At 47.8% G+C, this 19,795-nt stretch overlaps 1 protein-coding gene across 9 annotated transcripts in view; it reads left to right on the plus strand.

Moving 5' to 3' along the window:
- The window catches only part of LOC106588706 (regulating synaptic membrane exocytosis protein 1), a 203,930-nt gene that overhangs the window by 62,739 nt on the left and 121,396 nt on the right, over positions 1-19,795 (plus strand). For 6 of the 9 annotated variants that reach the window (XM_082958799.1, XM_082958803.1, XM_082958802.1 and 3 more), the window contains 3 exons: positions 1,049-1,162; positions 1,801-1,863; positions 4,447-4,536. In XM_082958799.1, the coding sequence (XP_082814925.1) occupies positions 1,049-1,162; positions 1,801-1,863; positions 4,447-4,536 (267 nt within the window). Of the gene's footprint in view, positions 1-1,048; positions 1,163-1,800; positions 1,864-2,521; positions 2,600-3,479; positions 3,603-4,446; positions 4,537-19,795 lie in introns of those variants that run through there. The other 3 variants (XM_082958806.1, XM_082958801.1, XM_045691176.2) reach the window with 3 other exon arrangements.

The raw sequence follows: 19,795 nt of genomic DNA on the forward strand, positions 1-19,795 counted from the left end.
ACGTTGTTGTCACGCTGCCTGGTTCTCGACGAGGCTACACCCACACACATCTGCATTCTTCTTTCTCTCTCTCTCTCTCTCTCTCTCTCTCTCTCTCTCTCTCTCTCTCTCTCTCTCTCTCTCTCTCTCTCTCTCTCTCTCTCTTTCTCTCCCTCTCACTCTCTCTTTCTCTCTCTCTTTCTCTTTCTCTCCCTCTCTTTCTTTCTCTTTCTCTCTCTCTTTCTATCTTGCTCTCTTTTTCTTTCTTTCTCTCTTTCCCTTTTTCTCTCTCTCTCGCTCGATCTCTCCATCTTTCTCTCGCTCGCTCGCTCTCACTCTCTCTTTCTTTCTCTCTCTCTCTATACAGTGCCTTGCGAAAGTATTCACCCCCTTGGCATTTTTTCTATTTTGTTGCCTTAAAACCTGAAATGAAAATACATTTTTGGGGGGGTTGTATCATTTGATTTACACAACATGCCACTTTGAAAATGTAAAATATTTGTTATTGTGTAACAAACAAGAAATATGACAAAAAACAGAAAACTTGAGCATGTATAACTATTCACCCCCCCAAAGTCAATGCTTTGTAGAGTCACCTTTTGCAGCAATTACAGCTGCAAGTCTCTTGGGATATGTCTCTATAAGCGTGCCACATCTAGCCCATGGGATTTTTGCCCATTCTTCGAGGCAAAACTGCTCCAGCTCCTTCAAATTGGATGGGTTCCTGCTGGTGTGCAGAAATCGTTAAGAGTGTGCAAAGCTGTCATCAAGGCAAAGGGTGGCTACTTTGAAGAATCTAAAATTTAAAATATATTTTCATTTGTTTAACACTTTTTTTGGTTATTACATGATTCCATATGTGCTATTTCATAGTTTTCATGTCTTCACTATTATTCACATTCATTCATACCCCCGGGATGACTCTTCAGCACACTCTTATGGCTCAAATCAATTACCTTTTATGTCCACACTATGACAAAATCAACGTTATTGGCGAAATGTTATCACAGTAACACTCAGTGACCAAAACCTCAGTAACACTCTAACACTCTATGTCCTACCCCATCAGGAGTCTGGATGAAATCCATCAGAACCGCCACCACTCCTGCTCCCCCTCTCGTTTCCATGACTCCCACGGGGAGCACCGCTCCGGGGACTCGGACTACGAGTACTCCGAGGACAGGTAACATCACCCAGACAGTGGTGGCTGGTGGCCCTTGTTTATCAGGGAGGAGGTTAGACGTTAGATGCTGTAGGTACTGTATCAAGGAGTTTAAGATTACAGCCGGTCTGAGAATAGTTTGGTGACTTATGGCAGGGAGAGAGTGTGTGCAGGTTATGCAGGGAAGTTCCAGTGTTTGTGTACAATATGGATATACTTTGGAGTATCTTATTTGAGTAGAGCTTTGAGTTCAATATAGGAGTTGATGCCGACATGGTTTCCTCCTTATTTTGTTCATTTGAAATGAAATACCTGTAGAAGTACAGTATTCCCAAATGCCCAATTATTTCACAGAGGTTGACCACTAGCTTTTAATTTTTGAGGTTGAAAGTGTTGGATACTCCAAGGACAAGTGGTATAGAAGGCTACATTAGTACTGTGCTATACTAATAATTACTAATACGACTAACAGTCTAATGCAAAAGTCTCTTACTAAAAGTTGAATATCATATTTATTATTATTGATGCTGAATCAAAATTATGATTTCATGATTTCTTCTCATTCATTTCTCATGAGCGGGTTTGTCTGATTTGACCATCCTCTTACGTTGTTGTTTTTGATTGGTTGTTCGGTTCACCCATCGCCATGGCAATCACAGTGAGGTCCTCGAGATGCACAGGTCTATCCGAGGCGGGAGTGCCGAGTGCCTGCACACAAACAGGTAAACAAAAACAACAACAACCAAAAAGCCAGAGACGTTACTGTTATCGTCCCTACCCACCATCTTTCTTCTATTATATTACCCATCGTTCTTTGCATTGTCATTCAATGTTAACAACTCCATTTTAACTTGGTCAGTGATACTACAGTCTATGGTTGTGATAAAGAAAGTGTATGTTATGTATCATGTGGCAATATTTTTCTTTAATATGATGTGTTCCTATTCCTTGTACTGCATCAATGTTTGCTTTTGTCTACCTGCATAGAAAGTGGACAATGTGAAAGTCATCTTTGTAATGTATTCAGCTTTATATAGTTTTAGAATATTGATGAATTCGTTCCAGACACAAAGGGACTTATTTTTTCACCCGAGAGGCCAAATATAGTACCACACACTCTCCATGACACCGTAAAAACATTGAGTTTATATTGGTTTTAAACAGATTATAATAGATTACAGAATAGCTCTATCGTTTACCTCAGAATAGTATGCAAATCTCTCATGGTGAATTACATATTTGTCTGAACATTTTATTTATAGCAGATTAATGTTATTTTTGCCTGGACGTTTTATTTATACAATTGTATTGTTTTTTTCCCCTCTTCTGTTTTTTTTCCCCCTCAATCAATGCACGGTCTACACTCAAATAACTACACAGGGGCGTAGCTAGGTCCAGCAATACACTACCACCCAAAATGCCCCTATTAGTCAATGGTATACACAAGGACATATACAGGTAAGAGAGTAGAATAAGAAAACCCTGCTCTCTTTCCCTTTACTCTTCCCCAAAACCTGAACTCAACTCATCGTTGGCATTTTGTGGCTTATGATGTTGTATCAACGTTCTCTCAACGTAATTGATTCCCCAAACCGACTCCTAACAGAGCTTTACAGATCTGATGTGGTACCACTCTCCGAGGGTGTCTCAGGGGGAGTTGGGATATGCAAAAAACACATTTCCAATAGGATAAATATAAGCATCCACCAAATTATTATTTATTATAATATGATGACCCTGGACCAGATCTGTTACAGTAATACTATAGTAGTACTTCACTGTATATTTTAATACTATAATCCTATGTACTGTCCTATATACAGTAGATATATTACATGCTTGGTTTCCCCGTGCTATAATGCTTTGACACGTGCAACTTCAAATCTGTTTAGATGGATTTATATAATCAGTATTACATTTAATCTCCATACATATAATGGGCGGCAGGACAATCCCCCATCCCTACTTTCACTGTGTTCTCTGTTGTCGTCTGTGTCTTGGGCCTCCATCAGACAATCCCCCATCACTACACAGTAGTTGGGGAGAGGAAATACTGAGAATGGGAATTAGGATGGAGTAGATGTGATATTCTGATGTCATATCTGGATATTCCTCCTCCATGTCTCAAGCTCTAGAGATGTCCATAGAACATTTTTATTGCTTTGCTGTTTTTATATGGCTTGTTTGTTTACTTCAGTGCCATGGTTGGGTTTCCTTGCACATCTTTATCATTGTTCATTATTTGGCCTCTCATTCTTTTGCATGCATGTCAAATCTAGGTTTTCTTTCCTTTCTTGCATGCGTCTATACCATCTACCACGGATTCACACGCATGTAGCAACACCCTCCCTGCATGCCTGAAGAGCAAGACTCCCCGGGGGCATCAGGGAGGGGGCGGTCCCGCCTCCCGTAGCGTCCTCACGCACCGTGTGCTCAGGTTCACTGATGAGGTCACCGTTAGGTAAGAAACCCATTACCCCGAACAGACGCCCTCCTCGCTCCCTTCGTCCTCTGCCCTCCCACCCCCAACGGACGTCACCTATCCACCCCAACCCCACGGATGACCCTCTCCCACCGCCCAAAAGGCCTGCCTTTGCACTCCACCGTCCATCCCTTTGTGAGTGATCGAATGCTCATCCTTGTGTAAGACCACAGGACACACAACAGGGTTGACTGTATTAAACTATGAACACTGCAAACCATAGCGTACATTGGGGCTCTGTGTCATGTGAGGCATGTGATGCCAGTTGGACACAGCATCTTTTCCAGTGTTGTGTTGACATCCATGGCCCCAACAAAGACCATGACATGACAAATGACAAGGTCCTCGACTGTAGTAGGCTCCCTGCCAGAGAGAAGGGAGAGAGAAAGAGATTGTGTGTGTGTGATAGAGAGAGTATTTGTGCTGTACTATGTCTGCTCACTCAAATTTCACCCAGTTCACTCTCCTCTTCCACCAAGAGCAAGTTCCCATGGCAACACTCCAACCTTCACATCAAGTGGACTTACTGTACAGTATGGCCGCAAAGGACCGCTATTGTAATGAATGGAGGTTTACAAGCCCCCTTATAAGTTTGTCCTGATTCTAATTTGTTCCTTCTTTTCTTTCTGTCTCTTGTTTCCCCCTCCCACCTCTATTTGCAATTCCTTCCTTCTGTCTTGGACTCTTTATTTCCCTCGATTCTCTCTCTTTCTTTGTTTTTTTCTCACTCTATCATTCCTTCTCTCTGTCTTGCACACTTCCTTTCACTCTGTCCCGCCTCTTCCTTTTTCCCCTTCCTTCTCTTCCCTCTGTGGTACTGTAGTGATCTGCAGCCCAGTCTGGAACGGATGAGGAGTGCCAGCACCACCTGCCTCAGACCTGACACCAACCTCCATTCTCCTGATAGAGACAGGTACACACACACCAACCTCCACACTCCTGATAGAGACAGGTACACACACACCAACCTCCACTCTCCTGATAGAGACAGGTACACACACACCAACCTCCACTCTCCTGATAAAGACAGGTACATACACACCAACCTCCACTCTCCTGATAGAGACAGGTACACACACACACCAACCTCCACTCTCCTGATAAAGACAGGTACATACACACCAACCTCCACTCTCCTGATAAAGACAGGTACACACACACCAACCTCCACTCTCCTGATAAAGACAGGTACACACACACCAACCTCCACTCTCCTGATAGAGACAGGTACACACACCAACCTCCACTCTCCTGATAGAGACGGGTACACACACACCAACCTCCACTCTCCTGATAGAGACAGGTACACACACACCAACCTCCACTCTCCTGATAAAGACAGGCACAAACACACCAACCTCCACTCTCCTGATAAAGACAGATACACACACCAACCTCCACTCTCCTGATAAAGACAGGTAGACACACACACACCAACCTCCACTCTCCTGATAAAGACAGGTAGACACACACACACCAACTTCCACTCTCCTGATAAAGACAGGTGCACACACACCAACCTCCACTCTCCTGATAGAGACAGGTGCACACACACCAACCTCCACTCTCCTGATAAAGACAGGTACATACACACCAACCTCCACTCTCCTGATAGAGACAGGTACACACACACCAACCTCCACCATCCTGATAGAGACAGGTACACACACACCAACCTCCACTCTCCTGATAGAGACAGGTACACACACCAACCTCCACTCTCCTGATAGAGACAGGTACACACACCAACTTCCACTCTCCTGATAAAGACAGGTGCACACACACCAACCTCCACTCTCCTGATAGAGACAGGTACATACACACCAACCTCCACTCTCCTGATAGAGACAGGTACACACACACCAACCTCCACTCTCCTGATAGAGACAGGTACACACACTAACCTCCACTCTCCTGATAGAGACAGGTACACACATCAACCTCCACTCTCCTGATAGAGACAGGTACACACACACACCAACCTCCACTCTCCTGATAGAGACAGGTACATACACACCAACCTCCACTCTCCTGATAGAGACAGGTACACACACCAACCTCCACTCTCCTGATAAAGACAGGTGCACACACACCAACCTCCACTCTCCTGATAAAGACAGGTGCACACACACCAACCTCCACTCTCCTGATAAAGACAGGTACATACACACCAACCTCCACTCTCCTGATAGAGACAGGTACACACACCAACCTCCACTCTCCTGATAGAGACGGGTACACACACACCAACCTCCACTCTCCTGATAGAGACAGGTACACACACACCAACCTCCACTCTCCTGATAAAGACAGGCACAAACACACCAACCTCCACTCTCCTGATAAAGACAGATACACACACCAACCTCCACTCTCCTGATAAAGACAGGTAGACACACACACACCAACCTCCACTCTCCTGATAAAGACAGGTAGACACACACACACCAACTTCCACTCTCCTGATAAAGACAGGTGCACACACACCAACCTCCACTCTCCTGATAGAGACAGGTGCACACACACCAACCTCCACTCTCCTGATAGAGACAGGTACACACACCAACCTCCACTCTCCTGATAAAGACAGGTACATACACACCAACCTCCACTCTCCTGATAGAGACAGGTACACACACACCAACCTCCACTATCCTGATAGAGACAGGTACACACACACCAACCTCCACTCTCCTGATAGAGACAGGTACACACACCAACCTCCACTCTCCTGATAGAGACAGGTACACACACCAACTTCCACTCTCCTGATAAAGACAGGTGCACACACACCAACCTCCACTCTCCTGATAGAGACAGGTACATACACACCAACCTCCACTCTCCTGATAGAGACAGGTACACACACACCAACCTCCACTCTCCTGATAGAGACAGGTACACACACTAACCTCCACTCTCCTGATAGAGACAGGTACACACATCAACCTCCACTCTCCTGATAGAGACAGGTACACACACACCAACCTCCACTCTCCTGATAGAGACAGGTACATACACACCAACCTCCACTCTCCTGATAGAGACAGGTACACACACCAACCTCCACTCTCCTGATAAAGACAGGTGCACACACACCAACCTCCACTCTCCTGATAAAGACAGGTGCACACACACCAACCTCCACTCTCCTGATAGAGACAGGTACATACACACCAACCTCCACTCTCCTGATAAAGACAGGTACATACACACCAACCTCCACTCTCCTGATAAAGACAGGTACACACACCAACCTCCACTCTCCTGATAGAGACAGGTACACACACCAACCTCCACTCTCCTGATAGAGACAGGTACACACACACCAACCTCCACTCTCCTGATAAAGACAGGTAGACACACACCAACCTACACTCTCCTGATAAAGACAGGTAGACACACACCAACCTCCACTCTCCTGATAAAGACAGGTAGACACACACCAACCTCCACTCTCCTGATAAAGACAGGTACATACACACCAACCTCCACTCTCCTGATAGAGACAGGTACACACACACCAACCTCCACTCTCCTGATAGAGACAGGTACACACACACCAACCTCCACTCTCCTGATAGAGACAGGTACACACACTAACCTCCACTCTCCTGATAAAGACAGGTGCACACACACCAACCTCCACTCTCCTGATAAAGACAGGTGCACACACACCAACCTCCACTCTCCTGATAGAGACAGGTACACACACCAACCTCCACTCTCCTGATAAAGACAGGTACATACACACCAACCTCCACTCTCCTGATAGAGACAGGTACACACACCAACCTCCACTCTCCTGATAGAGACGGGTACACACACACCAACCTCCACTCTCCTGATAGAGACAGGTACACACACACCAACCTCCACTCTCCTGATAAAGACAGGCACAAACACACCAACCTCCACTCTCCTGATAAAGACAGATACACACACCAACCTCCACTCTCCTGATAAAGACAGGTAGACACACACACACCAACCTCCACTCTCCTGATAAAGACAGGTAGACACACACACACCAACTTCCACTCTCCTGATAAAGACAGGTGCACACACACCAACCTCCACTCTCCTGATAGAGACAGGTGCACACACACCAACCTCCACTCTCCTGATAGAGACAGGTACACACACCAACCTCCACTCTCCTGATAAAGACAGGTACATACACACCAACCTCCACTCTCCTGATAGAGACAGGTACACACACACCAACCTCCACCATCCTGATAGAGACAGGTACACACACACCAACCTCCACTCTCCTGATAGAGACAGGTACACACACCAACCTCCACTCTCCTGATAGAGACAGGTACACACACCAACTTCCACTCTCCTGATAAAGACAGGTGCACACACACCAACCTCCACTCTCCTGATAGAGACAGGTACATACACACCAACCTCCACTCTCCTGATAGAGACAGGTACACACACACCAACCTCCACTCTCCTGATAGAGACAGGTACACACACTAACCTCCACTCTCCTGATAGAGACAGGTACACACATCAACCTCCACTCTCCTGATAGAGACAGGTACACACACACACCAACCTCCACTCTCCTGATAGAGACAGGTACATACACACCAACCTCCACTCTCCTGATAGAGACAGGTACACACACCAACCTCCACTCTCCTGATAAAGATAGGTGCACACACACCAACCTCCACTCTCCTGATAAAGACAGGTGCACACACACCAACCTCCACTCTCCTGATAAAGACAGGTACATACACACCAACCTCCACTCTCCTGATAGAGACAGGTACACACACCAACCTCCACTCTCCTGATAGAGACGGGTACACACACACCAACCTCCACTCTCCTGATAGAGACAGGTACACACACACCAACCTCCACTCTCCTGATAAAGACAGGCACAAACACACCAACCTCCACTCTCCTGATAAAGACAGATACACACACCAACCTCCACTCTCCTGATAAAGACAGGTAGACACACACACACCAACCTCCACTCTCCTGATAAAGACAGGTAGACACACACACACCAACTTCCACTCTCCTGATAAAGACAGGTGCACACACACCAACCTCCACTCTCCTGATAGAGACAGGTGCACACACCAACCTCCACTCTCCTGATAGAGACAGGTACACACACCAACCTCCACTCTCCTGATAAAGACAGGTACATACACACCAACCTCCACTCTCCTGATAGAGACAGGTACACACACACCAACCTCCACTATCCTGATAGAGACAGGTACACACACACCAACCTCCACTCTCCTGATAGAGACAGGTACACACACCAACCTCCACTCTCCTGATAGAGACAGGTACACACACCAACTTCCACTCTCCTGATAAAGACAGGTGCACACACACCAACCTCCACTCTCCTGATAGAGACAGGTACATACACACCAACCTCCACTCTCCTGATAGAGACAGGTACACACACACCAACCTCCACTCTCCTGATAGAGACAGGTACACACACTAACCTCCACTCTCCTGATAGAGACAGGTACACACATCAACCTCCACTCTCCTGATAGAGACAGGTACACACACACACCAACCTCCACTCTCCTGATAGAGACAGGTACATACACACCAACCTCCACTCTCCTGATAGAGACAGGTACACACACCAACCTCCACTCTCCTGATAAAGACAGGTGCACACACACCAACCTCCACTCTCCTGATAAAGACAGGTGCACACACACCAACCTCCACTCTCCTGATAAAGACAGGTACATACACACCAACCTCCACTCTCCTGATAGAGACAGGTACACACACCAACCTCCACTCTCCTGATAGAGACGGGTACACACACACCAACCTCCACTCTCCTGATAGAGACAGGTACACACACACCAACCTCCACTCTCCTGATAAAGACAGGCACAAACACACCAACCTCCACTCTCCTGATAAAGACAGATACACACACCAACCTCCACTCTCCTGATAAAGACAGGTAGACACACACACACCAACCTCCACTCTCCTGATAAAGACAGGTAGACACACACACACCAACTTCCACTCTCCTGATAAAGACAGGTGCACACACACCAACCTCCACTCTCCTGATAGAGACAGGTGCACACACACCAACCTCCACTCTCCTGATAGAGACAGGTACACACACCAACCTCCACTCTCCTGATAAAGACAGGTACATACACACCAACCTCCACTCTCCTGATAGAGACAGGTACACACACACCAACCTCCACTATCCTGATAGAGACAGGTACACACACACCAACCTCCACTCTCCTGATAGAGACAGGTACACACACCAACCTCCACTCTCCTGATAGAGACAGGTACACACACCAACTTCCACTCTCCTGATAAAGACAGGTGCACACACACCAACCTCCACTCTCCTGATAGAGACAGGTACATACACACCAACCTCCACTCTCCTGATAGAGACAGGTACACACACACCAACCTCCACTCTCCTGATAGAGACAGGTACACACACTAACCTCCACTCTCCTGATAGAGACAGGTACACACATCAACCTCCACTCTCCTGATAGAGACAGGTACACACACACCAACCTCCACTCTCCTGATAGAGACAGGTACATACACACCAACCTCCACTCTCCTGATAGAGACAGGTACACACACCAACCTCCACTCTCCTGATAAAGACAGGTGCACACACACCAACCTCCACTCTCCTGATAAAGACAGGTGCACACACACCAACCTCCACTCTCCTGATAGAGACAGGTACATACACACCAACCTCCACTCTCCTGATAAAGACAGGTACATACACACCAACCTCCACTCTCCTGATAAAGACAGGTACACACACCAACCTCCACTCTCCTGATAGAGACAGGTACACACACCAACCTCCACTCTCCTGATAGAGACAGGTACACACACACCAACCTCCACTCTCCTGATAAAGACAGGTAGACACACACCAACCTACACTCTCCTGATAAAGACAGGTAGACACACACCAACCTCCACTCTCCTGATAAAGACAGGTAGACACACACCAACCTCCACTCTCCTGATAAAGACAGGTACATACACACCAACCTCCACTCTCCTGATAGAGACAGGTACACACACACCAACCTCCACTCTCCTGATAGAGACAGGTACACACACACCAACCTCCACTCTCCTGATAGAGACAGGTACACACACTAACCTCCACTCTCCTGATAAAGACAGGTGCACACACACCAACCTCCACTCTCCTGATAAAGACAGGTGCACACACACCAACCTCCACTCTCCTGATAGAGACAGGTACACACACCAACCTCCACTCTCCTGATAAAGACAGGTACATACACACCAACCTCCACTCTCCTGATAGAGACAGGTACACACACCAACCTCCACTCTCCTGATAGAGACGGGTACACACACACCAACCTCCACTCTCCTGATAGAGACAGGTACACACACACCAACCTCCACTCTCCTGATAAAGACAGGCACAAACACACCAACCTCCACTCTCCTGATAAAGACAGATACACACACCAACCTCCACTCTCCTGATAAAGACAGGTAGACACACACACACCAACCTCCACTCTCCTGATAAAGACAGGTAGACACACACACACCAACTTCCACTCTCCTGATAAAGACAGGTGCACACACACCAACCTCCACTCTCCTGATAGAGACAGGTGCACACACACCAACCTCCACTCTCCTGATAGAGACAGGTACACACACCAACCTCCACTCTCCTGATAAAGACAGGTACATACACACCAACCTCCACTCTCCTGATAGAGACAGGTACACACACACCAACCTCCACCATCCTGATAGAGACAGGTACACACACACCAACCTCCACTCTCCTGATAGAGACAGGTACACACACCAACCTCCACTCTCCTGATAGAGACAGGTACACACACCAACTTCCACTCTCCTGATAAAGACAGGTGCACACACACCAACCTCCACTCTCCTGATAGAGACAGGTACATACACACCAACCTCCACTCTCCTGATAGAGACAGGTACACACACACCAACCTCCACTCTCCTGATAGAGACAGGTACACACACTAACCTCCACTCTCCTGATAGAGACAGGTACACACATCAACCTCCACTCTCCTGATAGAGACAGGTACACACACACACCAACCTCCACTCTCCTGATAGAGACAGGTACATACACACCAACCTCCACTCTCCTGATAGAGACAGGTACACACACCAACCTCCACTCTCCTGATAAAGACAGGTGCACACACACCAACCTCCACTCTCCTGATAAAGACAGGTGCACACACACCAACCTCCACTCTCCTGATAAAGACAGGTACATACACACCAACCTCCACTCTCCTGATAGAGACAGGTACACACACCAACCTCCACTCTCCTGATAGAGACGGGTACACACACACCAACCTCCACTCTCCTGATAGAGACAGGTACACACACACCAACCTCCACTCTCCTGATAAAGACAGGCACAAACACACCAACCTCCACTCTCCTGATAAAGACAGATACACACACCAACCTCCACTCTCCTGATAAAGACAGGTAGACACACACACACCAACCTCCACTCTCCTGATAAAGACAGGTAGACACACACACACCAACTTCCACTCTCCTGATAAAGACAGGTGCACACACACCAACCTCCACTCTCCTGATAGAGACAGGTGCACACACCAACCTCCACTCTCCTGATAGAGACAGGTACACACACCAACCTCCACTCTCCTGATAAAGACAGGTACATACACACCAACCTCCACTCTCCTGATAGAGACAGGTACACACACACCAACCTCCACTATCCTGATAGAGACAGGTACACACACACCAACCTCCACTCTCCTGATAGAGACAGGTACACACACCAACCTCCACTCTCCTGATAGAGACAGGTACACACACCAACTTCCACTCTCCTGATAAAGACAGGTGCACACACACCAACCTCCACTCTCCTGATAGAGACAGGTACATACACACCAACCTCCACTCTCCTGATAGAGACAGGTACACACACACCAACCTCCACTCTCCTGATAGAGACAGGTACACACACTAACCTCCACTCTCCTGATAGAGACAGGTACACACATCAACCTCCACTCTCCTGATAGAGACAGGTACACACACACCAACCTCCACTCTCCTGATAGAGACAGGTACACACACACCAACCTCCACTCTCCTGATAAAGACAGGTAGACACACACCAACCTACACTCTCCTGATAAAGACAGGTAGACACACACCAACCTCCACTCTCCTGATAAAGACAGGTAGACACACACCAACCTCCACTCTCCTGATAAAGACAGGTACATACACACCAACCTCCACTCTCCTGATAGAGACAGGTACACACACACCAACCTCCACTCTCCTGATAGAGACAGGTACACACACACCAACCTCCACTCTCCTGATAGAGACAGGTACACACACTAACCTCCACTCTCCTGATAAAGACAGGTGCACACACACCAACCTCCACTCTCCTGATAAAGACAGGTGCACACACACCAACCTCCACTCTCCTGATAGAGACAGGTACATACACACCAACCTCCACTCTCCTGATAAAGACAGGTACATACACACCAACCTCCACTCTCCTGATAAAGACAGGTACACACACACCAACCTCCACTCTCCTGATAGAGACAGGTACACACACCAACCTCCACTCTCCTGATAAAGACAGGTACACACACCAACCTCCACTCTCCTGATGAAGACAGGTACACACACCAACCTCCACTCTCCTGATAGAGACAGGTACACACACACCAACCTCCACTCTCCTGATAAAGACAGGTAGACACACACCAACCTCCACTCTCCTGATAAAGACAGGTAGACACACACCAACCTCCACTCTCCTGATAAAGACAGGTAGACACACACCAACCTCCACTCTCTTGATAAAGACAGGTACATACACACCAACCTCCACTCTCCTGATAGAGACAGATACACACACACCAACCTCCACTCTCCTGATAGAGACAGGTACACACACACCAACCTCCACTCTCCTGATAGAGACAGGTACACACACTAACCTCCACTCTCCTGATAGAGACAGGTACACACACACCAACCTCCACTCTCCTGATAGAGACAGGTACATACACACCAACCTCCACTCTCCTGATAGAGACAGGTACACACACCAACCTCCACTCTCCTGATAAAGACAGGTGCACACACACCAACCTCCACTCTCCTGATAAAGACAGGTGCACACACACCAACCTCCACTCTCCTGATAGAGACAGGTACATACACACCAACCTCCACTCTCCTGATAAAGACAGGTACATACACACCAACCTCCACTCTCCTGATAAAGACAGGTACACACACCAACCTCCACTGTCCTGATAAAGACAGGTACACACACACCAACCTCCACTCTCCTGTTAGAGACAGGTACACACACCAACCTCCACTCTCCTGATAAAGACAGGTACACACACCAACCTCCACTCTCCTGATAGAGACAGGTACACACACCAACCTCCACTCTCCTGATAGAGACAGGTACACACACACCAACCTCCACTCTCCTTATAAAGACAGGTAGACACACACCAACCTCCACTCTCCTGATAAAGACAGGTAGACACACACCACCCTCCACTCTCCTGATAAAGACAGGTACATACACACCAACCTCCACTCTCCTGATAAAGACAGGTACATACACACCAACCTCCACTCTCCTGATAAAGACAGGTACACACACACCAACCTCCACTCTCCTGATAGAGACAGGTACACACACCAACCTCCACTCTCCTGATAGAGACGGGTACACACACACCAACCTCCACTCTCCTGATAGAGACAGGTACATACACACCAACCTCCACTCTCCTGATAGAGACAGGTACACACACACCAACCTCCACTCTCCTGATAGAGACAGGTACATACACACCAACCTCCACTCTCCTGATAGAGACAGGTACACACACACACCAACCTCCACTCTCCTGATAAAGACAGGTACATACACACCAACCTCCACTCTCCTGATAAAGACAGGTACATACACACCAACCTCCACTCTCCTGATAAAGACAGGTACACACACACCAACCTCCACTCTCCTGATAGAGACAGGTACACACACCAACCTCCACTCTCCTGATAGAGACGGGTACACACACACCAACCTCCACTCTCCTGATAGAGACAGGTACACACACACCAACCTCCACTCTCCTGATAAAGACAGGCACAAACACACCAACCTCCACTCTCCTGATAAAGACAGATACACACACCAACTTCCACTCTCCTGATAAAGACAGGTACACACACACACCAACCTCCACTCTCCTGATAAAGACAGGTAGACACACACACACCAACCTCCACTCTCCTGATAAAGACAGGTAGACACACACACACCAACTTCCACTCTCCTGATAAAGACAGGTGCACACACACCAACCTCCACTCTCCTGATAGAGACAGGTGCACACACACCAACCTCCACTCTCCTGATAAAGACAGGAACATACACACCAACCTCCACTCTCCTGATAGAGACAGGTACACACACACCAACCTCCACTCTCCTGATAGAGACAGGTACACACACACCAACCTCCACTCTCCTTATAGAGACAGGTACACACATCAACCTCCACTCTCCTGATAGAGACAGGTACACACACACCAACCTCCACTCTCCTGATAAAGACAGGTAGACACACACCAACCTCCACTCTCCTGATAAAGACAGGTAGACACACACCAACCTCCACTCTCCTGATAAAGACAGGTAGACACACACCAACCTCCACTCTCCTGATAAAGACAGGTACATACACACCAACCTCCACTCTCCTGACAGAGACAGGTACACACACACACCAACCTCCACTCTCCTGATAGAGACAGGTACATACACACCAACCTCCACTCTCCTGACAGAGACAGGTACACACACACCAACCTCCACTCTCCTGATATAGACAGGTACATACACACCAACCTCCACTCTACTGATAAAGACAGGTACATACACACCAACCTCCACTCTCCTGATAAAGACAGGTACACACACACCAACCTCCACTCTCATGATATAGACAGGTACACACACCAACCTCCACTCTCCTGATAGAGACGGGTACACACACACCAACCTCCACTCTCCTGATAGAGACAGGTACACACACACCAACCTCCACTCTCCTGATAAAGACAGGCACAAACACACCAACCTCCACTCTCCTGATAAAGACAGATACACACACCAACCTCCACTCTCCTGATAAAGACAGGTACACACACACACCAACCTCCACTCTCCTGATAAAGACAGGTAGACACACACACACCAACCTCCACTCTCCTGATAAAGACAGGTAGACACACACACACCAACTTCCACTCTCCTGATAAAGACAGGTGCACACACACCAACCTCCACTCTCCTGATAGAGACAGGTGCACACACACCAAGCTCCACTCTCCTGATAGAGACAGGTACACATACCAACCTCCACTCTCCTGATAAAGACAGGAACATACACACCAACCTCCACTCTCCTGATAGAGACAGGTACACACACACCAACCTCCACTCTCCTGATAGAGACAGGTACACACACCAACCTCCACTCTCCTGATAGAGACAGGTACACACACCAACCTCCACTCTCCTGATAAAGACAGGTGCACACACACCAACCTCCACTCTCCTGATAAAGACAGGTAGACACACACCAACCTCCACTCTCCTGATAAAGACAGGTACATACACACCAACCTCCACTCTCCTGATAGAGACAGGTACACACACACCAACCTCCACTCTCCTGATAGAGACAGGTACATACACACCAACCTCCACTCTCCTGATAGAGACAGGTACACACACACACCAACCTCCACTCTCCTGATAAAGACAGGTACATACACACCAACCTCCACTCTCCTGATAAAGACAGGTACATACACACCAACCTCCACTCTCCTGATAAAGACAGGTACACACACACCAACCTCCACTCTCCTGATAGAGACAGGTACACACACCAACCTCCACTGTCCTGATAGAGACGGGTACACACACACCAACCTCCACTCTCCTGATAGAGACAGGTACACACACACCAACCTCCACTCTCCTGATAAAGACAGGCACAAACACACCAACCTCCACTCTCCTGATAAAGACAGATACACACACCAACCTCCACTCTCCTGATGAAGACAGGTACACACACACACCAACTTCCACTCTCCTGATAAAGACAGGTACACACACACACACCAACCTCCACTCTCCTGATAAAGACAGGTAGACACACACACACCAACCTCCACTCTCCTGATAAAGACAGGTAGACACACACACACCAACTTCCACTCTCCTGATAAAGACAGGTGCACACACACCAACCTCCACTCTCCTGATAGAGACAGGTGCACACACACCAACCTCCACTCTCCTGATAGAGACAGGTACACACACCAACCTCCACTCTCCTGATAAAGACAGGAACATACACACCAACCTCCACTCTCCTGATAGAGACAGGTACACACACACCAACCTCCACTCTCCTGATAGAGACAGGTACACACACACCAACCTCCACTCTCCTGATAGAGACAGGTACACACACCAACCTCCACTCTCCTGATAGAGACAGGTACACACACCAACTTCCACTCTCCTGATAAAGACATGTTCACACACACCAACCTCCACTCTCCTGATAGAGACAGGTACACACACACCAACCTCCACTCTCCTGATAGAGACAGGTACATACACACCAACCTCCACTCTCCTGATAGAGACAGGTACACACACCAACCCCCACTCTCCTGATAAAGACAGGTGCACACACACCAACCTCCACTCTCCTGATAAAGACAGGTGCACACACACCAACCTCCACTCTCCTGATAGAGACAGGTACATACACACCAACCTCCACTCTCCTGATAAAGACAGGTACACACACCAACCTCCACTGTCCTGATAAAGACAGGTACACACACACCAACCTCCACTCTCCTGTTAGAGACAGGTACACACACCAACCTCCACTCTCCTGATAAAGATAGGTACACACACCAACCTCCACTCTCCTGATAGAGACAGGTACACACACCAACCTCCACTATCCTGATAGAGACAGGTACACACACACCAACCTCCACTCTCCTGATAAAGACAGGTAGACACACACCAACCTCCACTCTCCTGATAAAGACAGGTAGACACACACCATTCTCCACTCTCCTGATAAAGACAGGTAGACACACACCAACCTCCACTCTCCTGATAAAGACAGGTACATACACACCAACCTCCACTCTCCTGATAGAGACAGGTACACACACACCAACCTCCAGTCTCCTGATAGAGACAGGTATATACACACCAACCTCCACTCTCCTGATAGAGACAGGTACACACACCAACCTCCACTCTCCTGATAAAGACAGGTAGACACACACCAACCTCCACTCTTCTGATAAAGACAGGTAGACACACACCAACCTCCACTCTCCTGATAAAGACAGGTACATACACACCAACCTCCACTCTCCTGATAGAGACAGTTACACACACCAACCTCCACTCTCCTGATAAAGACAGGTACATACACACCAAACTCCACTCTCCTGATAAAGACAGGTACACACACCAACCTCCACTCTCCTGATAAAGACAGGTACATACACACCAACCTCCACTCTCCTGATAAAGACAGGTGCACACACACCAACCTCCACTCTCCTGATAGAGACAGGTACATACACACCAACCTCCACTCTCCTGATAAAGACAGGTACACACACCAACCTCCACTGTCCTGATAAAGACAGGTACACACACACCAACCTCCACTCTCCTGTTAGAGACAGGTACACACACCAACCTCCACTCTCCTGATAAAGACAGGTACACACACCAACCTCCACTCTCCTGATAGAGACAGGTACACACACCAACCTCCACTATCCTGATAGAGACAGGTACACACACACCAACCTCCACTCTCCTGATAAAGACAGGTAGACACACACCAACCTCCACTCTCCTGATAAAGACAGGTAGACACACACCATTCTCCACTCTCCTGATAAAGACAGGTAGACACACACCAACCTCCACTCTCCTGATAAAGACAGGTACATACACACCAACCTCCACTCTCCTGATAGAGACAGGTACACACACACCAACCTCCAGTCTCCTGATAGAGACAGGTATATACACACCAACCTCCACTCTCCTGATAGAGACAGGTACACACACCAACCTCCACTCTCCTGATAAAGACAGGTAGACACACACCAACCTCCACTCTTCTGATAAAGACAGGTAGACACACACCAACCTCCACTCTCCTGATAAAGACAGGTACATACACACCAACCTCCACTCTCCTGATAGAGACAGTTACACACACCAACCTCCACTCTCCTGATAAAGACAGGTACATACACACCAAACTCCACTCTCCTGATAAAGACAGGTACACACACCAACCTCCACTCTCCTGATAAAGACAGGTACATACACACCAACCTCCACTCTCCTGATAGAGACAGGTACACACACACCAACCTCCAGTCTCCTGATAGAGACAGGTACATACACACCAACCTCCACTCTCCTGATAGAGACAGGTACACACACCAACCTCCACTCTCCTGATAAAGACAGGTAGACACACACCAACCTCCACTCTTCTGATAAAGACAGGTAGACACACACCAACCTCCACTCTCCTGATAAAGACAGGTACATACACACCAACCTCCACTCTCCTGATAGAGACAGTTACACACACCAACCTCCACTCTCCTGATAAAGACAGGTACATACACACCAAACTCCACTCTCCTGATAAAGACAGGTACACACACCAACCTCCACTGTCCTGATAAAGACAGGTACACACACCAACCTCCACTCTCCTGATAAAGACAGGTAGACACACACCAACCTCCACTCTCCTGATAAAGACAGGAAGACACACACCAACCTCCACTCTCCTGATAAAGACAGGTAGACACACACCAACCTCCACTCTCCTGATAAAGACAGGTACATACACACCAACCTCCACTCTCCTGATAGAGACAGG

The sequence above is a fragment of the Salmo salar genome, chromosome 12 (genome assembly GCF_965601325.2).
Source record: "Salmo salar chromosome 12, fSalSal1, whole genome shotgun sequence".
NCBI classification, from domain to species: Eukaryota; Metazoa; Chordata; class Actinopteri; order Salmoniformes; family Salmonidae; genus Salmo; species Salmo salar.